Here is a 24185-nt window from a genome sequence, read left to right on the forward strand (position 1 = left end):
ATCCCAGTCACCCTGTATTTCCATTTTAGATATTGAATTTACATTTCAAATACCGGCCAGGGAGCTTCCACGAGGGCTGCAAGCATCGTCAGCAAGAGCCAGGCTGGTGAGCCCCACCCCTACCTGAGTACTGTCTCAAGGGATGCGGCCCAACCACCCTGCACATACTCTGGGTGGTGGACAGGGCATGGAGGGTGGGCATGGTATAGAGAAGAGGCAGGGTAGAGGGTGGGGTGGAGAAGCAGAGTGGGGCCCAGTGGTGGAGGGACAATGAGGGAGTTGGGTCCCCTAGCTGTGCATGCTGGGAGCTTTTGTCTCTTAACCGCTCCCAGCCAGCAGCCTGCAAGGCTGCAGGACTACAACTCCCAGGATGCTCTGGGCATGGGGCGGTGCTTAGCCCTGGGGAGAGGAGGAGGGCAGTGTGCTCTTTGCCAAGGGCCAAACTGCCCTGGGCTTAGGACTCTGGTTCTTCACCTGCTCCACGTGGACTGAGTCTCAGAGGGATGTGATGGGATGAGCGGGACCAGTGAGTTAGGAAGCTGTGGTGGCTGCATGGGCAGCCTCGGGCCTGCAGAGTGCAACTGCTTTTGTCCAAAATAGAAGCTGGACTCGTGCCTCTTCTCCACCGCCTCACTCCTCTGCTTGATTCCTCCTCCCACCTGCATGCCTGTGGGTCTTTCCACAGCCTCCTACCTAGTCCAGGGCCAGGTGCTTCTCTAAATTGCTTATGGGAACTGGTTTGACATCCCAGAAACTTTCCACTTTGCCTGCTGCCCTCTGCCTTCTCCAGCAAAAGTGCAATCATTTCATCAGCTTTTGAGAGAAATTCGCTCCTGTGGCCCCTCTTGCAAGCACAACTTAAGAACTGTGCAGGGTGGTAACATTGGCTGTTGCTTGCCTTTTTTGCAGATGTGGAAGTTGAGGCATCCATGAGGTTAATCATTGGTTTCCCCAGGAGCCGCTGAGAGCAGAGGAGAACAACCCATTTCCCAGGCAAGTATTGTAGAACGTTTTCATCAACACATTCTAGTGCAGAGGCCTCTGAAACAGCATCCTTAAAATGAGAATAGCTTAAGCATTTTGCCCTTTTGATTGATCACCTAATCTCAGCCCAGGCATGAGTGGCCAGTCTCTCAGGGACACGGGTGATGACTCTGATCCCTCAGGAAGAGACTGGTGGTCCAGCTTAGGGAGAGGGATGTTCAAGGTAGACAGCACTTGGGCAGCATTTGAAACCCGTCAGCTTTAACATCTCTGCTTTGGATTCTGGCAAGGTTCCAGGATAAACATGCTTAGGGATAGTCAGATGTACCGTATTCTTTAAAAATTGATTAGATTGGTGAAAGGAACAGAGCATAAAGTATCCTGCTTATTTGCAAAAGATGAAATGCAACCAAGACCTTCTTGTTAATTTTTTTCTGCTCATTCTCTTGACTGTACTGTATGCTTGAATGCAGAAACAAAAAACTTGAATTGCCAAATTCTCTTTTCCTGATATTGGTAAATTAACTTAAAAGTTTTAGTGAAAGCTGTGGAGGAGTGGTTAGCAGCTTTCATGATTTACGTCCTCCCTAAAAATCTGGGCATTGATCTACATGAAAAAACGTCCTTGTTTATATTACACAGCCCAATAGGTTAGATTTCCGATTCCTGAATGTGGCATATTATCAAAACAACTGAAAAACCTGGTCATGGAAACTGGACCCTGTCACTTTGTCAAGAATTGCCTCTTTATGAATTAGTGACAAGTGAATTCTTTAACATTTTTGTAAAGAACGCAAGAGAAACTCTGTAGTGTCTCTGAATGTGGCAAGGCGGGGAATTCTCGTTAGACCACATCCTCGGGTTCTTCTCTCATGTTCAATAGGCCCAACTGATAGTCCATGTGGTCAGGTGTAGTGCCACTCCCCTAGTCCCCAGTGTTCCATCCCACACTGGCCTGTGCCCTCTTCAGGGGGTTCTGATGACACTCTTCCACAAATGTTGGAAAGAGACATTGTAAGATGAGGATATGCATCATCTTGAAACAAGGATTAATGTTGAGGAAAGTCTCAGGGTCTGTGTGCTCCGATGCACTGCTGTTGGGGTGTGGCTGCAGTGACCACTGTGCTCCCAGCAGTCCCCACAATTGTTGTCTCAGACGTTTGATCTCCTGGCGCAACCACAGCAGCTGTTGACAGAGCTGGGCGCTCATCATGGTGCAGTGTCTTCTGTCATATTTTGTGGCTCTGACCCTCCTCTGCTTGCCTCCTTCCCATTCCTATCTGCTGTGTTGATTGCTTTGTAGTTGTTTCCTAGGAGCCACTGTGTGTAACTGTATTCCACAGCGTCTTTAGGGATCCACCCTCACTACACGAGTCACTGTACAACAGCCCCTTATCCTGGTGTAGCCTGTGTTCATCGTCTCTAGTGGCGCTGTGAAGAACCCTGCTTACTTGGAGCTCCTCTCATTCTCACGCTGCTGGGGCTGCTTACGAAGCTGGGCATCTCGTCTTTGGTCTCATCAAGATTATTCTTTTCATCGATTATTTTGAAGTCGGATACGACTTTGTTAATAATGTGGACACTGGCTGTCACAGGCACTTTTATGTATCTTCCCCAACAGCTCTGTGAAGTAGGTCTGTGATCCACATATTACAGGGGGGGACACTGAGGCTCAGAGAGGTCAAGTAGCTTCCTTCACTTCACACAGTTTCTTGGTACATTTTGAGTCTCCTCCTGGAACTCTGCCTCTCAGGAGTGTGCACTTAGCTGATGTTCCACTTTGTGCCTCTCTGCCAGACCCCCTCAAGGCACACGCCCCATCCTGAGTCCATTGTCTGCTTGATGGCAGTCACCCTGCACAAACAGGCTCTGGGCAGGGAGTGGACTAGCGGTGCGTGGTCCTCAGGCTTACCCTGGGCAGGTTCTAGGTTCATTGCGAGAGCTGGAGCAGTGGAAGATACTGACTGTCATTCACCAGGAAGATTTGTTATGTAGAAATACTCCACTGACTTTTTGCAGGTGTCATGTCTTCTTTGTCTTCATTGCTCCTCTGGGCTTTCTCCTACAGTCCATGCCGTGCAGTAACATACAGTACAGAGACTAGTGAACATAATACAGTTGCCCTGCACCAACGGTCACATCACTCATTTTTCTAATTGTGAAAGAAATACATTCTGTAAAAAAAGTCAAATTACACAGATCTTTGTTGAGTAAAGTGAAGCCTTCCCCTTTCATCCCCTTCCCTGCAAACTGGCTCCCCTACTCAGAAGGAACTATTGTTAAGAGGTTGGGGTTTATCCTTCTGGACATTTCCTATGAATTTATAAATACACATAAAGATTTTTTAACATAAATTACATAACTGCATCTTTTTGCAATTTGCTGTTTCCCAAACCATATATCATAGACGTCTCTCCTTATCCGTGCACGTCACTCTAACTTAGCTTTTTAGATGTTTTAGAGGTATCCAAAGAACAGGAATACCATGATCTGTTTATTTCTTCTTCGATAGAGATGGGATGATATCCAGTTTCACTATTATACATAATGCTGCAGTAAGATCCTTGTATGGAATTTATTACACTGCTATTCAACCGCTCAATTTGCTTTGTTTCCTTTTAGTCGGAGACTATGATATATTTTTAACATTTTTATGGGAATTATTTTATAGGGAAATTAATTTTATCACTGAATAAAGACATTTATGGAGAAACTGCACTTCAAGGTCATCCATCTCAGTATTCTGGAGAAAAATCATGAAACTTAGAAGGTATTCTGCTTGCTCCATCACATTCTAACAAGTCATGTTAACAATTTAAAGTTGAGTCTTTGAATAGCCTCTACTTTCTCTGTTCAGAAGAAGGATGACTTTTTCGTGTCTTGAAAACTTTTGACTCCAGGGGCTCTCAGTTGGGCTTCAGAGAGGATAAGATATTGGTGTCATATCTGTTTCTCTTCAGCTGTAGGCTGCATCTTCTAAAGATCATAGAATTGAATATGGTCCAATAGATATATATGATTTGGGTCAAAAATTCAAAGTAATGAACCCAAGATAGGAATCTATAACTTTGGTTCTTAATAAAGAATTTCTTTTGATAGCCTCAAGTCTCTGTGATTACTAGTAAAAACTCACCTATGGGTGAAGAGATGTGGTTCTGCTGGCAATGTCTGCCTTGAACATCCATAGCTAAGTCTGCCACATCCATAGGTAGATTAGACTTGACTTCTGGAAGACCTCTGCCCTTGGTCTTTGACCTGGGAAAAATAAGAATTTTAAAAAGCTGCTGTTATTAGCACTCAATGCTAGAAATGCCCATTAAAGAGTGATTTTGATTTGGTAAACCAAAGGGAGTATAAGCAGAACAAAGTCTTTAATATCTACAAATTTCAAAAAATTCTAATGTTTTTAAAATATAACTCTATTTTTGCCACAGTTCAAACTGTCTATATATGAATGAAATATCCCTCTGTCCATTTCTTAAGTTGTTTCCATTGATTTGATGGATTTATCCTCTAATCCGGATTCCAAGTGTGAAAGAACATCTTGGTCCTTCAAAGAAAATAAGCCATTGAAATTTGATTTTCTTTTAGCTTGGCCTCCTACAGGTTTGAGGAATAAATTATCATGTAATGATACAATGATTTTGAAATCTAACTGTTAATTACAGGGGTGTAAGGGATGATTGAATGGTGGTTCATCCCCATGGTCAGGGGTATTGTACACATGGACGTGTAAACACGATTCAGGAAGCTGCTTCAGCCCCGTGACATCCCTGAGAACCACAGTGCAGGAGGATCTAGGCACACAGCCATCTGCCTCGATCTCCTGGGTTACATGTAGATCCAGGGGTCTAGAGAGTGGCTTCAGAGCAGCTACCTTTTATATTTCTCCCCTTCCTTCTCTCCAGCTTATCTCAAACAGTCTTGACTATCATTTTTGTGTGTGTGTGTGAGGAAGATCAGCCCTGTGCTAACATCCATGCTAATCCTCCTCTTTTTGCTGAGGAAGACTGGCTCTGAACTAACATCTATTGCCAATCTTCCTCCTTTTTTTCCCCAAAGTCCTAGTAGATAGTTGTATGTCATAGTTGCACATCCTTCTAGTTGCTGTATGTGGGACGCGGCCTCAGCGTGGCCGGAGAAGCGGTGGGTCTGTGTGCGCCGGGATCCGAACCCGGGCCGCCAGTAGTGGAGTGCGTGCACTTAACCGCTAAGCCACGGTGCAGGCCCCTGACTATCATATTTTAAAGTAAGACCAATTATAGTTATTTACATGAGCTGTTTGTTCATTATTGCAGAGTAATAATCAGGCATACCATTAAATATCATTTAATCTACCTAAGTAAATTTGTTGTACCTTATAATTGATTAGAACACTAAATTTAGTTCAGAGTTTGATATTCACCAAATGTGTTAATCTGCTTACAACTGCCATGTGCCTCACTCCTCTTAGAAGTGTATCTTTGACCCATCACAAAAATTTAATGAATCAAATCATCATAAATTAAGATTATGTACTAGCTTTTGGATGATCGGGAGGCACATGGGTCCATTTTGGAAATATGCCCATCTGTCTTTGCTCCCCATGGGAAGTTTCTGGTCACTAGGTCTCCAGGTGTCTTGCACAAGCCCTAGGTCTGTAATAGCTTGGTGCCTCTCCTTCTACTTGGGGTAGAAATAAAAGAAGTCAGAGAGACTTACTGAAGTTTTGGAGACTTATGACGTCTACTATGAAGACCATCCATGCATATTGTTCTGGATAAGCTCTCTGTTCCTAAGACTACTAGTTACTTTAAGGGCTTGTCAGGAACTGTGAAAGGTCTGATATTTTACCTTACCTGCAAACCAATAAGTTAGCCTACCATGGTCTTACAGATGCTGGCAAAAGACACGAGACCCATGGGTCAGAGACAGAGGACTTGATGACACAGCAATAGCAGTGGCCAGAGTATCAGAATTTGCACCAATTCACTAAATCCCACTTCCTACAGGGTGATACACAGTGGGCCAGGTGACATGCAGAAGGTTGCAAAATCTCAGAGCTCAAGGAACTAACTCAAATCTTTGATAACGGGCAGGAGGTCTGCTGATCTTTGGCCTGGGGGTTGTTATTTTTATTATACTGGGCAGTAAGCGAGCCTGCCCTTTGCTCCAGAGGAGGCCACTCTTTCTATCTTCCAAAGCTGATAGCTCTACACACATCCTTGAAAAGATAACCTGGTTTCACTGGCTTTCAAAGAGAAGCTTGGATGAGTCTCGATCATCATTCAGTTCTTCTGTTTCCTTTATTGAGATTGTGCAAATATGCTCTTTTCTCTGTGAAGTTCACTAACTTTATTCATACATAAGGGATGCTTTTGGTTTTATTTATTAAGTTGAAAGTGTCTTATTAGAGCAAATGATGAAACTATTATGAGTTGGATCTGAAAGTATGCTTTTCCAGGAAAAATGTGAAAGAAGATCAGTGCTCACAGAACTCTGCCACAAGGAGCTGATAGCAACTTAAATGATTTTAATTTGAATACTGTTTTGTACAACTTTCTTCCATCTTCCTTCATCCTCTCTGCTTCCTGTAACTCCCATATGGGAATGGGGCAGTCTCAGGGATTCACTGAACTCATTTACAAAATCCAAATGGTTTTGTCTGTTGTGTTTTTTTATTGAGGTAAAGTTGACATACATCATTAAATTAGTTTCAGGGGTACAACATAATGATTCAATGTTTGAGTATATGTTGAAATGATCAGCACAATAAGTCCAGTTAACATCCGTCCCCATACATAGTTACAATTTTTTTTCTCTTGTGATGAGGACATGGCTTATTTCAAGGTGAAGAAGAATCAATGATGATGTCATACTTTTCCATATACAACTTGATGAATTTGGACGTAAGTGTACACCCTTGAGACTGTCACCACCATCAAGGCCACAAACATATCCATCACCTCCCAAAGTTTTCTCTCACCTCCTTTATTACTATTATTCTGTGGTAAGAACTCTTAACATAATATCTACTCTATTAGCAAATGTGACATATGCAATACAGTCTTGTTAGTTGTAGGCACTATGCCATATCCTACATCTCCAGAACTTATTTATCTTGATAACTGAAACTTTGTAAACTTTTACCATCAGCTCTCCATTTCTCTATCCCCCCAGCTCCTGGCAATCACCATTCTAACGTCTGCTTCTATGAGTTTGACTATTTTAGATTTCACATAGAAATATTTGCCATTCTCTGTCTGCCTTATTTCACTTAGCATAATGTCTTCTAGGTCCATCCATGTTGTCAAAAATGGCAGGAATTCCTTCTTTTTTCAAGGTTGACTAATATTCCATTTCTTTATCCATTTCATCCATCAGTGACATTTAGCTTACTTCCGTATCTTGGCTATTGTGAATTAGCTGCAATGAACATTAGAGTGCAGGTATCTCTTCTAGACCTTGATTTCAATTCCTGTGGGTATACACCAGAAGTGGGATTGCTGGGTCATATTCTAGTTTTAATTTTTGGAGGAACCTCCATACTGTTTTCCATAATGGCTGTACTAGTTTAAATTCCCACAAGGGTTCCTTTCTCTACATCCTCACCACCATTTGTCATCTTTAGTTTTTTTGATAATCGCCATCTTAACAGGTGTGAAGTGATAGCTCATTGTGGTTTTGATTTGCATTCTCTGATGATTAGTGATGCTGAACATCTTTTCATACACCTGTTGGCCACTTGTATGTCTTCATTGGAAAAAGTCTATTCTGTTCCCTTGCCGATTTTTTTAATTGATTTGTCTTTTTCCTATTGAGCCAACAAAAAAAAAAGAGAACAAAATTTCCAGGCGTTGTGGGTGCTTCCCAGTTGATGCAGATGGTTTTGTATTTACAGGGGTACTGAAAGATCATGTTTCGTGCTTTTTCTTCAGCTTGTTATAAGGCCAGCAGTAGCTACGGCATAGCAGATAATCGGGATCTTCTGGGTTTGGAGGTTTACAACATAAAAGAGTGGTAAGGAATTTTTTATTATTCCAAGGAAATTATTGAGATCATAGTCCATGGAATCCAGGATTGATAGGTGTAGGAGGAAATTAAGGTGAGGATTGGTGATCTGGCATTACTTCTGATCTTGAGGGACAGGTATCTACTGCATGAGTGTTTGAATAAAAATGTTAGAGATCAGTAATTTGTGGTGGGTGAATATGTTTTCTGAATTATTTACTTTTGAACATAACCATTTGGATTATGTGAACATCTGGGACATGGGAGTAAGTCGCTGAAAGGAGGTGGTTGATAATGTCACTGTTGATTTAACTTCTATGAACACCAAGTGGTCAATGGATTAAGCAAATGAGTAGTCAGAAAACACAGAAATGGTAGGATTTGGGATTAAGTAAAAGACTGAGGACCGACTGTCCTGAGAGGGAGTGCCAAGACTTGTGCGGTTGAGATTGACAAGGACAAGAAGAGAATAGAATCACACTCAAACAAGGAGGGGGTATTAACAGGATGGAGGGGGAGAAATGATCTGGAGTAGCCTTGAGTTTTGACCTTGAGCGTTCTGTTCTTGATGCAAATCTGCCTGATGACATCCCGGGACACAGGTCAGATCTATCCCCAGAGGATAGAGGGAGGGTGGAAGTACAAAACAGCCAGGATAATTGTCCTAAAAAGGCAGGCTTCCTTTATCATTTGACCCACTTTCATGATTTATTTTTGTAGAATAAGAGGAAAAGAAGGATGATAGTCACGTCTTCACAGAGGAAGCAGCGTGACTGTGGGAACCAGTCTAAACCAAAGCCTGGTTTAAGCATCTCCATCCCTTTGAGGCTGTCCAGTGAGATATTCGAGAGGCCGGTTACTAGAATCCTATCCCATCCTGGCAATGACAGATCTCTGGGAGGACACCTTGGACCAGCCCCACCAGGTCTGCTGGCCCGAGAGACTGCAAGGACTCCAGGCCTGCAGCAGTGCAAGACAACTGGTAAGTCCTTTCAATCTTGCCAAAGCATTGCAGAAACTTGCACTTAGTCACACAGGTGAATCCCTGCCAGGTGTGCTCGCAGGTGGTCTGCACTCCAGGTCCCATGCCCACTCCTGCCGGTCTTCAGATTTGGCAGAGATGATTCCAGGAGCTGATCTGGGCATTCCACAGCTCCACTGCCAACAATTTCTGGTGACTGAGGAAGGTATCAGGAAGGAGGAAAGGGCAGTGAAGAGCACAGGAGAGAGACTGGTGATAGCACTGATGACAGACAGACTTGCTAGCGAGGCAGAGAAAGTGAGGGGCCAAGGAGGACGTCCAGAGAGCAGATGAAATGAAGCAGGCATCTCAGTGAGGTCTCTTGGCAGCTTCCCTAATGTTTCCTTGCTTTGAGCTCTTGAAACTTTAACATATACCAATACTTTTATTAAACTCCACTGCGTGACACAGAAAATATTGACAGCGGTTTCTTTCTGAGGTGAGAGGTTGGGTTTCAGGTGAGGAGAGCAAGATCTTCCTTTTTCATGCTGTTCTCTCCTCTTCCTTTACTATTTACGTTATTTATTTGTACTTGAAAGTCAGCAGCGAGTTATCAACGTCAGGGGATTATTCAGTTTTTCCCCTCACAGTCACAGTAAAACCTACTTAAAGTGGATTATTCTTTTTGTGTAATATTCCAATAGATTACAAAATATTATTTCAAAATTGCTTTTATGTCTATGTCCTCAAATTAGATATTTACTTCTAGGTCTCCATTTTTATGTTCTTTGTTGCATGCTAATTCAGAGTTGCATCTAAGGAAATACCAGATTTCCCTCAGGTTTTTAGATCCATATGTGTTGGAAATTTGATTCATGAAGATGGACATGGCAGTTGGGGGATCGAGCTGTCATCAAAAGAGACCTTTTCAGCATCAGTAATCTGTGAAGAACCCACTGCTTGTTGGGATTTAATTTTCTATGTGAGGGATCAAGCTTTCACTATTGGCTCTTCTCTTTCTCTTTGGAGGGAATTACAGCCTTCCCAGTCTTTCTGTTACCAAAAGACTTTACTAGATGGCTGTGCCATGTCAGGAAGGGTCTGGGATGCTGGGAACCAGGATTCAGCCTCAGCTTCTGGCTGTCCTGAGAAGCTTCCTGGAGGAATCCAGCCTGTGTGTCTAGGTGACACTTGTAGCCATCAGAAAGGAGGGGATAACTCACAAGTGCCAAGCAATTCATCTGGCCCTTGTCTTCAGGGTGTTCCTAAGGGATGAGGTTCAAAATGCCACGTGGTAACCCTTTGAAAGTTCCTAGTCATGGGGTGGGTTCTCGGTGTGAGCTCAGAGCAGTGTCTGTTCAACACTAGATGGGAAGCATTTCAGTATTTTAATTGATAAGGCTGTTCATGCATGTCCATGGATCATCAGTGCTGTGGCATTCCCTGCTGGACACCCCACACCCCTCTCATGCTTCATCTTTCAAAGCTCCCAACAGAAATCACACCCCAACAGGTGGTTGTGATGTAACCACAGCACGAGTGGGGAAAAAAACAGAGCAACCCAGGGATGACACACTTCAAGGGCTCGGACCCAATTGCCCCTTTTGGACGAGATGGTAACACCAACACTGAGTGCATAAACTGGAAGATTGTCTGAGACCATGGACCTCAGAATGACATGGGATCAGAAGTCACCCTGGACAGCAAGGGAGAGTGTAGGGTCACTCACAGTCCAGGATTGTGGTCCCTTATCCTGTCAAAGCAGAGCTCACCCATGACCATCAGGCCAAGCCAGGTAGGAGGAGCCAGGATGAACCTGAGAGAGAGGCTGGAGACCTTCTGGGGAATTTCTGCCCTAAAGGGAATTGCATAAGGAAGGCAGGGGTGCTGAGAATCCTAGTTCACAGAAAGCAGTCATGTGAAGGGAATAAGGCCCTGCGGTAGCCTTAAAAGCTGTGTCGCAAATCTTCCCCTATGGATTCAAAACGAGCAGGAAAAGGAATTCCCAGTCCTGGACAAGGATGCCAGCAGGATTCAAACCTAGGTCAGGGGTGAACACGGAGCCCCTAGAGAGGCCTGAGGAGGGAGAGTCCTGCCTGCTTTTAGACCATTTGCAAATGACCTTCCTCGGGCCTTGTCCTCTCCCCGTGCACGTTTTGATCTTTTTACATTGTTTTCCCCACTTACAGCTGATGCAATTCCAGAGATTGTACTAGAAAACTACAAGTTCCTAAAATTTGCTCAAAAGAAACCTCCACAAGAGAAGCAGAAACTATTCCCTCTTCCTCCAGAATGTAGAAAGGCAGCCCCTGCCTGTGGCACGACATGGTCCTGGGTAGTGCTGTTTTAAAGACACCCACATTTCAGTGGTTGTTGCTCTGCCTGTGAAAGTACCTTCAACATTTAAATCCCAAGAGAACGGGCAGCGGGCTGTGTCTGCTCTGGGAGCAGCTGAATGATACTGAAATGAACTTGTCCTCTGGGTTAGGGGGACTTGGGAGTGTCCCCACTAGCCAGAGAAGGGCCTGGCCCTTCTCCCTTCTCCCACATACAATAAGCTGATGACCCGGAAGAGTTCTTGATTCAAGGAGAAATGTGAGATTCTGTGTCTCCCTTACATGCCTACAGAAAGCAACGGAACCACACCACAACTCCCAGGCTGTAAAGGGAACAGGACTTTAATACAATATTCAAATATGGCATTTATTATTTACAACACATAACTACTGTCCCTCCCCAATGGGTGATGAGGTGCTGAGGTAGAGATATCAGGGAACTGGGGTGGGTTCGTCCCCACTCTCTTGGGCCTCAGGGGGCCCCAGGAATCAGCTTGCAATTCTCCCCTTCCCGTTAGGTGGGAGGAGCCGGCCCGGTGCATCGCAAGCGTCCCAGCTGTGTCCATGCTGATGAGGATGGGGCTGTGATCGGCCACTGGTACGGGGCTCGGTGTTGGGGCCTGGGGGCTGAGTAGAAGAGTCGGGTTATCTTCGAAGGGCCTCCCTCAGAATCATGGCCCTGCAACCTGTCCCCACTGCATTGGGTGCTCCAGTCCCTGTGCTCAGTGCTGTCAGCCACCAGTACCCCATTTGTCCCTGTCACATGAGCGATCATTTAGTATCACCTATTTCACAGAGGAGGAAACGGAGTCTCAGGAAGCTGAAGAGAGTCACCCCAGTCACAGGACTGCTCAGTAGTGGAGCTGGGATCTCAGTGCCAGCTGTCCAACTTCCCAAGGCCACGCTTAGCTCACTTTACTGAAACCCTAGGAGTAGTCACCCCAGCCCAGACACTCACTCACCCCTGACCTTGATGGTGGCCGGTTCTTCTGAGCCTTGAGTATTCAGCAGGCCAACTAGGCCTGGGGGTCCAGCTGGCAGGACAGGCTGTAGCTACAGGAGAGAGAGGGACCTGTGAGTCTACCAGGAGCCACACCTCAGGTGTCCCCCCACTGCCTGCCCAGCAGTTGGAGTCTGGGTGTCCCAGAGGTTGCAACACAATAAGACCTGGGGCTGACCAGGGAGCCATAGACACATGCTATCTGGACTGGCCAACAGGGAGAGTCCACACCTGCCCTCACCCAACTCCTGCCCTGCCTCACCTTTCACTCTCGTTGAGCAGCTTCATGTCCTGGAACCAGGCCCCAAATCGATCCTCGGGCTCTAGGTTGTAATTCTTTGAAGCCACCTGGAGCAGCAGGATCTCCCTCATGACTCGGTATTCCTGGGGCCAGAGGGAAGGAGAGGATGCAGACAGGGCCTGGGTGGGGGATGCTGCAGGGGCCTTGTGGGGGGTGAGAAGTGGGGCAGGGAACCAGTCCTGGGAACCATCCTTCCCTCCAGTCCCATCCAGGCTCTACCTGTTCTCAGAATGGGAATAATCAGCCCCTCCTCCAGGATGTTGTCCTTGAAGCCATCCTCCCCTCAACCCACCTGACAATTGGATGGATCTCCCTCTTCTCCCTTATCAAACTCTTCCACTCAATGTAAGATACAGGGGGTGGAGCCAGGGGCTGTTCTGCCCAGAGGGTCTCTGATTTCCACCTCCTTCCCTTCCCCTGCAGGGAGTGCCACAGTTGCTTACTTCAGTCCTTTACTCAAGGTTGATCTCATTCCCCTGGAAGGCAGACAGCCAGAGTCCATCAGACAGAGCCCCCTAGCTTAAGTAGCCCCCTATGCCCACCTCTTATCATGTTGTACTACTGCCAGGTCCCAAGAGGGAGCCGGGGATCCAGAGAAAACAGGACTTGGACCTAGGCTGGGCTCTGGGCTCCAGAGGAGGAGGACAGGGGCGTGACACTGAGGGACCTGGCAGCACAACCCTCTCTGATGACAGACTTGGAGGCTGAGGCCTCAGGCAGAGGGGACTGCTCAGCCACATATGTGCTGCCTGACTTGGGGGGACCCGACATCTCTCTCACCATGGGCAGCATGGGACGGAGAGGCTGAGTCCAGCTCAGATAAAACCTCACGCAGCTCTGCCATCAGGCAGCTCTGATCTTCCCCAGCCTGGGGAACCAGAATGGGTGTCTCAGATGGAGCCTCTGTTCACTCATCCCTAAGATGGGCCTGATGCCCCAGCTCCCAGGGGCAGCTGCAAGGCTCTCGTGAGAGAAGTGCCCATTGCTGAGAGCTCAGAGCTCAGTTCGGGGGCTCCTGCATCCCCAGGCTCAGGATCCTGGTCCTCCCTGCCTGGTCCCCATGTTCACCCACTTCGAGGTAATCACCCATCGCCAGGTGCAGCATCAGCAGGTCACCGAGGAAAGTGCCAAGATAGGGGACGACACCCTGTCACATCGGGTGAGATGAGCCTTTGCTGTCAAGTCGACCCTCTGCAGACCCTCCCTTGAAAAGTTCTCACCCTCAGCCTCCTGGCCCACCCCAGGGTTCCCACGGGGAGCAGCCTAGGACCCTCAGCAGCCTCCCCTCAATTCCTCCTCCCTTCACAGCCCAATAAAACCACACTCCTGCTCCTAACCTCCCAGCGCCAGCTTCTGGCAAATCACAGGGTATGCGGTCCCCGATCCTCCCCACAACAACCCATCCTGCACCAGCTCTTCCAGGCCCCCCTCCTGGTCACTTCTACTGGGGGACTCAGGCACTGTGGCACCAGGAGGAAGGGCCCTCCTCTCTTGATTTGAGGCCTCCAGCTGGGAGGGCAGAGCCCCTCCCCCACAGGCACACTCACCTGCTGCTGCTGCTGCTGCTGCTTCTCCTGCACTCTCTGGGGGATGATCTCCGGGGGGGCAAACGTGGAGGGCCCCTCCTGCCAGGGTCGAGGACAGTGTCAGCGGGCCATACTCCCCTCACCCCATTTCTCTCCAGCACCACTGGCCTCCGACCCTGGACATCTGACTCAAGTCAACTGGTACCAATGCCACTCCATCCTCCAAGGTGTTGTGATTCTAGAACAAGCCCAGCTCGAACTCTCACTCTGAGTGTGAGCTTGGGCTTGTGGCCTGGCCTCCCCAATCCTCTTTCCTCATCTGGAAGGTCTGAGAACTCCAGCTACCCTACAGGTTCTCCTGAGGACTCAGTGGCATATGACTGTCATCGTTGTCCTCGCCCTCACCCCTCCGTGTGGAGCAGGAGGAAAGCTCCCACATTCCTTTTCTCCCTCTTATCTCATCACCACCGTATGAGGCCTGCACCACACAATCAACATCCCTCCCTTCCCTGATGAGGAGGCAGAGGCCCAAACAGGGGCAGTGAGTTGCTCAGGGGCCCACAGAGGAGAGGCCGCTTGCCCCTCCCAGCCAGAGGCCCTGTTCCAACATCCTCACCTAACCCCCGCCCCACCACTGACCACAGTACTGTCCCCTGAGCTCTCAAAGCGTGATCCTGGGCCAAGCCGTGGATGGAGATGAAGGGGTGTCTTGGGAGTCTGGTTGAGTGGCTCCTGCCTGCCCCAGTCCCATGGAGTGTCTGGCCCCCGGGGTGGAACAGAGGCCATACCAACGCCTTCTCCTCCCCAAGGAACTCCTCAGGATATTCCCCTGCTCTGAACTCTTTCTTTATCCACTTGGGAACCGGACACCCAAGGTGCATACTCTGATCCACAGGGAGGGGAGTGACAGGAGGCTCTGCTTCCTCATTTACGTCAGATCCCAAGGTCCTTTCAGCAGTATCCACTAAGAATCCATCAGTTGCCTAGACTCTTCACATAAGCCACCTGGGGCATATGTCATTGCCAACTGGGCACTCAGGTGAGACTCCTGTGATTGACTCAAGTGACTGCTCTAGGGGTCCAGTGGGGAGTCACAGAATGCACACACATCTTTCTCTGGTCCAGATGTTCAGACCCAAGGATGAGCAGACTGTTTGTCCACCTGGGCCATGGGAATCTCCTGTCGTTCCCAAACTTGGGGTAGCCAGGGTGCCCTCCACTTTGAGACTTGGTGAAGACAGAAGGAGCGGCAGGGGCCTGGCTTCTTGAGGACAGGTTTAGGCTGAGGGCTAAACCCACCCCAAACACCCAACAGCCTGGAAGAAGCTACATCCAGCAGGATGGACATGCATGGAAGCCAGAGACCTGCTGACGGCACCAGCTCGGCAACTCCTCCTGGAACAGCCCAGCCAACACCACTGTGTCCCACGACCAGGGCCTCCTGCCCACAAACCACACCCCGCCCACCCATGGACCAAACAGATCCCTCTGTTTGTTAATCTGGACAAGATAGACATGAATGTTTCAGAGAACGTTCAAGTGGGAAACAATCAAAACCACAGAATTTCCAATCCCCCTCCTCCCACCCCCCTCCTCTCTTTCCAGACCCCGAGCCTCCACTCTAACTTGGTCATCAGTTTTCTGCTCAAAGACTTGTCTTGGCTATAGAGCTCCTTAAGTTTCTTAGAGCTCTCCCTGAGGGGAGGGGAAAGAAGGAAGGATAAATTTAGGAATGATGTGCGGAGTCTGAGTGCAAACCCCTTTTCTTTGCAAACCTGAGAGTTTCAAACAGACTGGAGGAGTGTTCTCACTGGGTTCCTCTGAGCGCTAAGGTCTCGTGGGACGGGGAGGGAACTCTCCTGTTGGTCATTGGGGTCTCCATTCCCCAGCTCTACAGAGCACCTCTGTTTTGACCGCTTTGAGTTTCAACTGGGCGTAGAGTTCTGTTGCCATAAACACTTGAAAATCTCCAATGTGGCTCAACCCTGGCATTTAGGGAAACTGAGTCCTGAAGCAGAACTGGTGCACTAAGGACCCAGGGAGGCTTAGAGATCCCCCACCGAGGCCCAGGCCCTGTCCCCAGCATTTGCTGCCTCCCAGGAGTTCCCACGTGACTGAGGGGGCAATGGTAGACATACGAGAGATCCCCCATCCACCCTGATCCTCCTATGGAGAGGGGCCTACCCACCGGGAAACATCCGCCCACGTGTTCTTCAGGTGGCTTATGGAGGTTTTCTGCAGAGCAGAGATGACAGCACGGAGCGAGGAGAAGTTCTTCAGGATCTCGCACTCCTGGGGAAGGGAAGAGAATGAGCTGTGAGGTGGGGCGCTGGAGACCCGCTTGCTCTAGCTTCAGTCCCCTTCTATTTAAATCTCCCCTCCTGGATGAGACAGATGCTCAGGAAGCCCCAGAAGGGCACATTTAGGACCCAGAGAGTAACACTCACAGGGAGGAGGATTTTAGCTCAACCCAGGGAAGGAGCCAGGGAGGAAGTGAGCATCCTCCCACTGGGACCTGGAGTCAAGGTGAGCGGGCCCCTGGCAGGAAGGGCCTAGGGACTGTGCAGGGGCTTAGACCACACACTGCAATCCTGGGAGCTGATAAAGGTGGAGAGGCGGTTCCCAAGGCTCCAGAGAGGGGCTCCACTGGGCCTCCCGCAGCACACCTGGGCCACCTGGATCCAGTGCTCCACCACCCTCACCCTGTCCTGGGCCGTCATGCTCGGGTCCCCGAGGCAGGTGGTGGCGACGAGGCTGACCACCCTTCTGAAGTGGTCGACGGTGGCCTGGACGGTGGGTGCCAGGTGCTCATTGCCGGGCTTGTTCCTCTTGCCCCAGGTGGAGCCCAGGCACTGAGAGGGCACCACCTTCCGGAAGAGCTCCTGGGGAACAGGGGGAGTGTCACCCAGCCCTGCCACACCCCAGCTCCGTGTCTACCGCCCCCAAAGTGCCGCACAGGGGTCACGGTTTAGAGCTGGAGCTCAGGAAGCTCAGGATGTGGTCTGAGCCTTGTGAGAGTCCCTGGGTTTTCTTCTCTGTCCACTGCGGGCACCCAGCACAGGATGACCCAGAACCCAATACTGGCAGGGAAGGGAGGGGGCATTTGCACCCAGCCCGTCCTGGCTAACTCCAAGCTCCAGACGGTGGCTCAACTAGGCTCATCCCAAGGGGGCATCTTCCACCACCCTGATGCCCGCTCTGGTCCCACTCCGATTCTGATGCACATTCCCCTGCGGCAGCTACAACCACAGGCTCTGTCTGTCTCCCTTGTAGTGAAGTACACATCAGGTCTCTAATAAATGCTGAGGCTGTTGAGCCTCCTGAGCAGCCGGTTGGGCCACCAGGGACCTGGCTGCACACAGTGAGTTCCCCTCCCCCACTGATGGGCCAGGCCCCGCGCAGCTTTCCGTCTCTTCTACCTCATGGAGCCGGCACAGCCACTCTGTGCAGCAGGTCCTGTTAGTGTCCACCTCTACGCTCTGCAGGTGGACAGCAAAGCCTTGGGGGTTCAGAAAGTTGCCCAGGTCGTACGGTTGGTAAGGGGGAGCGCCAGGATTTGGGCCCAGGTCATAGGAGTCCGGATCAGGTCTGGGGCACTGATGGCAGAGGGAAGGCCTGCCCCTCCGCCCTGAGAGCCCAGCTGCTCACCGCATCCATCACGGTCAACTGCTCCGCCACCAGCTTAGGAGGGAAGGCCGTGAGGTTAGGCTTCTTCTCACCCTCCTTAATGGCCACAGGTGGAGATGGACTTCCCACTAGAAGTGATGGTCCAGGTGACTCCAGCTCAGCAGCTCCCACTCCTGCTGGAGCCGACGTGGGCCCTTGCTCCTGCTCCAACACTGCTGAGGGAGGGGACGCTGGCTCCAGCGCTAGAGGGGATGGTATTGACGGAGCTGGAGCCAGCTCTACCTCCACCACTGTCCACTGCCCTGCTTCTGCCGCCGGCTGGAGCTCTGCAGCTGGCGCTGCAGCGGGATAAAGGGAAAGGTTCACCCACATAGCTGACTTTCCACGTGTCCTTCTAAACACAGGAAAGATCCCACTTCCCTTCCGGGAATACCCAGCCTGCAGGCCGCCTTACCCTCTGGCTCTGCCTCAGTGGCCTCCAGAAGCTCACACCGGGCAAGGGAAAGAGGGTCACGGCAGCTCAGCTCCGAACCAGGCAAGGTGACCTGCATGTACATCCCCTTTAGCTTGAAAAAGGGACAGCCCCAGCCTGGTCCCGCCCTAGTTCTGGTCCAAGCCCGGCATCTCAAGGTCCTGAGTGTGGAGACCCTCTGCTCCTGCTCTCATCTCAGAGCAGCACTGGATGGTGTGGGTGGCCTCGTGCACCTGCCCCTTGTCTAGTGAGTTGGTGGAGTCGAAACCATTGGGCAGCTCCTCGACGACCTCCTGAGTGGAGTTCTGCAAAGACTGCCCGGGAGCTGGGCCAGAAGGAATCAGGGGCTGCCTGCACACTGCCACTGGGGCCGACCCCCAAGAGAAAGTCTGCTCCTCAGTTCAGGCACAGAGGGGCATCCCTGCAAAGAACTGTGGTCAGGGAGGGAAAGAGATGAACCCTCTAGGGCTCGGTAACATATGAGTAGAGGAGCTCACCTTCTCACGCTGCCAGCCATGACCCTGTATGAACATGACAGACCCACCAGGCTTCCAACACCTAACAACCTGCTCCTGCCTAGGAATGACCCACCCCTCATGCCCTGCCTTCCCCCCTCCACACAGACACATGCACACACACACGAAGAGGTGCAAGGAGTGTCGGGCTGATGAGGTGGGATCACAGTTGTGCCCTGGCCTGCACTAGCCTTTCCTGGGCTGCCCCGTGTTACCTTTCGCTGCCTCCTTCCAGACACCCAGAGGCGTCGGGGATGAGGGCTGAGCCAACGTCTTCAACGACCAAAAAGATTCTCTTTCTGGGCTTTTTTGAGCCCAGCTCCTCCAAAAGTTCGGATACAACAACAAAACATCTTTGTCTGTTGACTGTCTCCAGTCAAGTGGGCTGGATGGGGGTCTGTGGGTGCTTGGTTATCAGAGTTCTAAGATCTGTTGAGGTCTATGACCAAGGAAGTGAGGTTATTTTTCAAGATTCCATTACCTGGGCCACTTCCCTCAATCAGACTTGTCCAGAGCTGCCCCCTGCCCCCAGGCTGCTCACCCTCCTCCCCCATGTCATCTCCTGAACTGTACACAAGGAGCCCACACAGCCCTAGCCACAGCTCCCTGGAAACCTCACTAGGGTCCTAGCTTTAAGGAGACAGAGATGAATGCAGATCTCCTTTTTCTTACCAGTTCTGCATCCTGGGAAAGTCACTGTGTCTCTCAGGTCCTCCTGAGTCTCCAAATCGGCACCATGGGGATCAGGCAAAATCTACTTCCTAGGGGCGTCACCCAGTGTATATGAGATAATATCTGTTACCCCTTTGGGCTGGTGTCACATGTACCTAAGGCCCAAACTTAGAGATGGAAGAATAACAAGAAGGGGTGGGAGATAGCACAGAACACCACTCAAAATAGGCCTGGGTTCCAGGAATGTGATATTGGGACAGTGACTTCCAGCTTGGCCTCATTTTCAGGTCAGCATCATGAGGGGTTTAATACTAATGGAAATTCAGATATTGCCATACTGTGGCATATAACCATTCAATCGTTTGCTGCTTTACGTAGAATGAGAGCCAAGTGCCTCATCTTGGCTTATGAGTTGGGCAGCCTCCACAGTGGTACCCAGTAAGCCCCACCCATGATATAGCCATCCCTGTGGAACCACTAGGTGGTTAGTAACTGGCTTCTGAACATAATAACAACCAAAGTGATGGGATGTTTCATCTAAATTTTAACTAAAAATGTCTCTCACTTCCTTTTACTCCCTCTCTCATGTTCCATCTCTCTCTCTCTCTCACTCTGTCGAATCCCTGGAAGTGAGGAATCAAATACTGGTGTTTTGGTGCTGCCCAATGTGGAGGTCTATAGAGGGGAGAAGCAAGGGAGTGCCCAGGCCAACAGACAGAAAGAAACTCAGGCTCTCAGTCCAAACTGAACCCTGAAGGCTGAGAGTGACCTTGGGGGCCAGTCTTCCTCTAGTCAAGCCTCAGTTGAGGCCACTGCCCCAACCTGTTAAACTCATTGAAGCAGAGGCGCCCAGCTAAAACGTGCCTGATTGCTGATCCACACAAATTGTGAGATAGTCAACATTTGTAGTTTTGAAATGCAAGGTTAGGGGCAATAAAGTCAGAAAGGGAAAGGTAACTGACACAGCCTACCAGGCCCTGGCCCTACCTTCCACCCCAGCTCCTGTTCTCTCCTCTCAGCCTCCCTCCAGCCGCACTGGCCATCTTTCTAACTTCTTCTGGCCAAACTCACTTCTGCCTGTGAGACTTAGGACCAGTGGTGCCATCTCCATGACACACTGCTCCCAGACTCATGCAGAGCTGGATCCCTCTTGTCATTCTTGTCCCATCAAATGTCACCCCAGTGAGGCCTTTCAGACCCTCCTACCCAGTGACCCCCAGCCCTCCCTCACAGCCCCCTGCTGTGTTTCTCTACAGCACTTGCTCTTTTCTTTCTCATGTCTTTGCTTTTGTCCCTTTCCCCTCTAGACTGTGAGCTCTTGGCAGGCAGGGACCACTTGGTCATTTTCATCCTACACTTCACCCCACCAGGGCACCTGGCACAGGGTGACTGTTCAGTGCACAGCTGCTGAATGAGTACATGGGAAGATCTTGCACCCCTCCCCCTGCTTATGACCAACTTTGATTGTGGAGATGAACACTAGTAATAGGAGGTACAAGTTGTTTCTGAGGCAGGGGAACAGCCAGAAAGACTTCTGTTTGACTCATCACTGCTCCAGGAGCTCTAGCAAAGTTCAGTGGACACCGTGTAAATTCCAGGTTTACAGCAGAAGGACTTGATGTATATATATTATGTAATGGTTACCAAAATAAGTTTAGTTCACATCAATCACCAAACAGAAATAAAACATTTTTTCTTGGGGATGAGAAGTTTTAACATCTACTCTCTTAGCAACTTTCAAATATACCACACAGCAGTGTTAACTTGCACAGTGCTGTATATCAAGTATATCTCAATACAACCGGAAAAGAAAAAAATCAAAAAACTCACTGGCCACCACTGACACAAGAGGCTGCCCACCCCCTGGTGTCCAGCACTACCACTGCAACCCAGGGAGGAACTCCACCAAACAGAAAGGAACCTTTCTTCAGGTGTCCTCAAAGCAGAGGCTCTCCAGGGTCCCAGGGTTAAAGGAGCAGGACCTGTTGGCTTCGAGGGAGTGGGAGCAATCTCGGGAGCCTACTTTCCCCCACTCTTGCTGTCCTGCACCAGGTGTCCTCTTCACTCCTGAGGCATCCTAACCTCCCCCAGGACAATGATTCCCCCTACCTCCAGATGAGGACCCTGAGGTTCCCACAAGAATTACTCTTCTCCCTGGACTCTGGACTTGGTGTCCAGTGCTCTGGCATCTTCTTCCTTATCCCCAGTTCTCATGTATCCAAGCCCCCAAGCCGCCTCAGTTCTAAAGGATCTCCAGGGGCTGGAAAGCATTTACTCAGGGTTTCAGAGCACAGTAGGTCATCGACAGAGAACCCAGTCCAACAGACATGTTGTGAGTGCATGGAACACTTGGAGTCACCCACTGGATGCACTCCACTTTATACAGGAGGACCCTCACTGAGGTCTTCTCTCCTCTTCCCAATGCCTACACAAGGGGGAGGATGGGCTCATCACAGCTCTGGGTGACCACAGAGGTGGACTGCAGGACCCCAGTCCTGTGCTCCCCAGGCTGGGCCAGGGATGAGTCTGGAAGAGGTAGAAACCTAGGAACCTTAGGGATTCCTCTGCCCATCTCTGGGGCCCCGGGCACGTATCTAGGAGAACAGATGTTACTGCCCCGTGGGAGAGTTGCCTGCAACTTCTCTCCCTCCTGCCTCTTGTCACTTCCCCGGTGTTGGCTCTTTCTTGACTGCACCTCCGTGGTCCCCACATGAGAAGTCAGTGAGAGTGGGTGTGCTTGTGCACATTCGATGATGAGGAGAGGAAAATGACCCCATATGGAGAGGGGTGGGCAGCAATCCCCTAGGATCTTAATGCCTCTCATTGCCAAAGGAAACCTGAGGGAAGGGGTGGAGCCTTGGCCAAGGAAGCTGGAGCTCTCTCTAGTCTTCAGGACTCTGACCACCTCCTGTGGTCTGGGACAGTACTTGCCTCTTTCTGGGCCAGTTTGCCAACTGTACAGTGAAGGGTAAAATGTGCAACAGTACAAGCATGTGCTCGGCCACGACAAGTCATCAGGCCCCATAGATACATTAAGTACGTTTTAAGTGTATTGAAGACATTAATATTGCTGTGCAATCATCACCATGATGCATCTTCAGAACTCTTCTCATCTTGCAAAACTGAAACTCTACACTCATTCATGAAAAACTCCCCATTCCGCCTCCCCCCAGCCTCTGACAAACACCATTCTACTTTCTGTCTCTCTGAATCTGGCAATTTCAGGAATCTCATAGAAGGGAAATCACACAAGGTTGTATTTTTGTGACTGGCTTATTTCATTTAGAGTAATATCATGAAGGTTCATCTACGGTGTGCCATATCTTAGAATTTCCTTCCTTTGTTAATAATGAATAATATGCCATTGTATGTATATTCCACATTTTGCTCATCCATACATCCCTGGACTGATACCATAGCCAGGCTCAAAACCAAGCCCAAAATAAAATGGGGCCCCAGCCAGATTTTTATCAACGGTCTCCTGGAGACTACTTTCTTAAACCATGTCCCATGTGATATTTACTAAGGATCTAATCTTGGGCCGTGAGTTGTTTTTCAGAAACTCCGTTTTTCCTCCTTGAGCAAATTTCAACAGCTTTGAGCCAGTGAGACTACAAGACAGCTGGCAAGACTCAAACTGCTACTGCACAAGTGACTGGCGGGTAACCTGGGAGACCAAGAACTCCCCTGCCGATCATGTTAAGAACACCACCTTTTGAACATAGGATGTATGACAGAACATTAAAATCTTCTGCACTTGCACAAAATGCCTAGGACTGCCCCCAACCTTCACGCACCCGCTCCTTTTTCCTTAAAAAGCCCTTTTCAACAGCCCATCGGGGAGAACGATTTAACCTTTGTCTCCTGTCTCCTTGCTGGCCAACTTCGTAATAAAGATTTTTCCCTTTATTACGAAGAGTGGGTAGCCCATGGTTGGCTTAAGGGGTGTTTGGGCAGTGAGCCCTTCGTCAGTTACAATACTTGTGTGGTTTCCATGTTTTAGCTATTATGAATAATGATGTTATGAACATGAGTGTTGAACTATGCCTTTGAGAACATGCTTTCTACTCTTTGGGGGGTATATACCCAGAATTGGAATTGCTTGATCCTATATAATTATATTTTTAATTTTTTTTTTAGGAATTGTTATATTGATTTCTACATCAACTATATATTATATATTCCCTCCACAGTGCACAAGGGTTCCTTTTTCTCCACATCTTGGCCAACATTGGTCCTAGTATTTTTCTTCTTCTTTTTTTTTTGGATAAATGCCATCCTAATGAAGGTGAGGTGGTCTCTCGCTATGTTTCTGATTTACATTTCCCTAATGATTACTGATGTTGAGCGTCTTTTCATATGCTTATTGGTCATTTGCAGATCTTCTTTGAGGAAATGTCTATTCATGTACTTTGTTCAATTTTTATTTAGGTTGTTGTTTGTTGTTGAGTTTAGGAGTTCTCTATCTATTCTGGATATTAAGCCCTTGTCAGATACATGGTTTGCAAATATGGTCTCCCATCCTGTGGGCTGTGCTTTTACTCTGTTGATAATGACTTTTGAGGCACAAAACTTTTTAATATCCATGAAGTCCAGCATGTGTATTTTCTTATTTTATTGCCTGCTCCTTGGGTGTCATATCCATGAAATCATTACCAAGTCCTATCTTGTAATGTTTTGTCTTATCTTTTCTTCTAAGGGTATTATAGTGTTAGCTCTTACCTTTAGGTCTTTGATTCACTGGGAATAAAGTTTTGTATACAGTGTTAGGTAAGGGTCCAAGTTGATTCTTTTGCATGTA

At 48.7% G+C, this 24185-nt stretch overlaps 1 protein-coding gene and 1 pseudogene across 17 annotated transcripts in view; one reads left to right on the plus strand and one right to left on the minus strand.

Moving 5' to 3' along the window:
- Nucleotides 1-24185, minus strand: part of LOC101401339 (ral-GDS-related protein-like) — a 93588-nt gene that overhangs the window by 2399 nt on the left and 67004 nt on the right. For 11 of the 16 annotated variants that reach the window (XM_087428244.1, XM_087428245.1, XM_087428243.1 and 8 more), the window contains 5 exons: nucleotides 17747-18063; nucleotides 16765-16980; nucleotides 16287-16390; nucleotides 14120-14197; nucleotides 13629-13719 (listed from right to left, as the gene is read on the minus strand). In XM_087428244.1, coding sequence (XP_087284370.1) covers nucleotides 13677-13719; nucleotides 14120-14197; nucleotides 16287-16390; nucleotides 16765-16980; nucleotides 17747-18063 — 758 coding nt within the window. In that variant the 3' untranslated portion in view covers nucleotides 13629-13676. Of the gene's footprint in view, nucleotides 1-4117; nucleotides 4240-12233; nucleotides 12325-12533; nucleotides 12656-13628; nucleotides 13720-14119; nucleotides 14198-16286; nucleotides 16391-16764; nucleotides 16981-17746; nucleotides 18064-18179; nucleotides 18745-24185 lie in introns of those variants that run through there. The other 5 variants (XM_087428238.1, XM_087428241.1, XM_087428239.1 and 2 more) reach the window with 5 other exon arrangements.
- On the plus strand, nucleotides 417-16391 carry LOC147911273 (methyl-CpG-binding domain protein 3-like 1; annotated as a pseudogene). Its single transcript, XR_015551321.1, has 4 exons — nucleotides 417-708; nucleotides 910-993; nucleotides 7902-7983; nucleotides 8695-16391. The product of XR_015551321.1 is annotated as a methyl-CpG-binding domain protein 3-like 1 (transcript).

This window comes from Ceratotherium simum, unplaced genomic scaffold (assembly GCF_057802395.1).
Source record: "Ceratotherium simum simum isolate JZ-2026a unplaced genomic scaffold, ASM5780239v1 HiC_scaffold_44, whole genome shotgun sequence".
NCBI classification, from domain to species: Eukaryota; Metazoa; Chordata; class Mammalia; order Perissodactyla; family Rhinocerotidae; genus Ceratotherium; species Ceratotherium simum.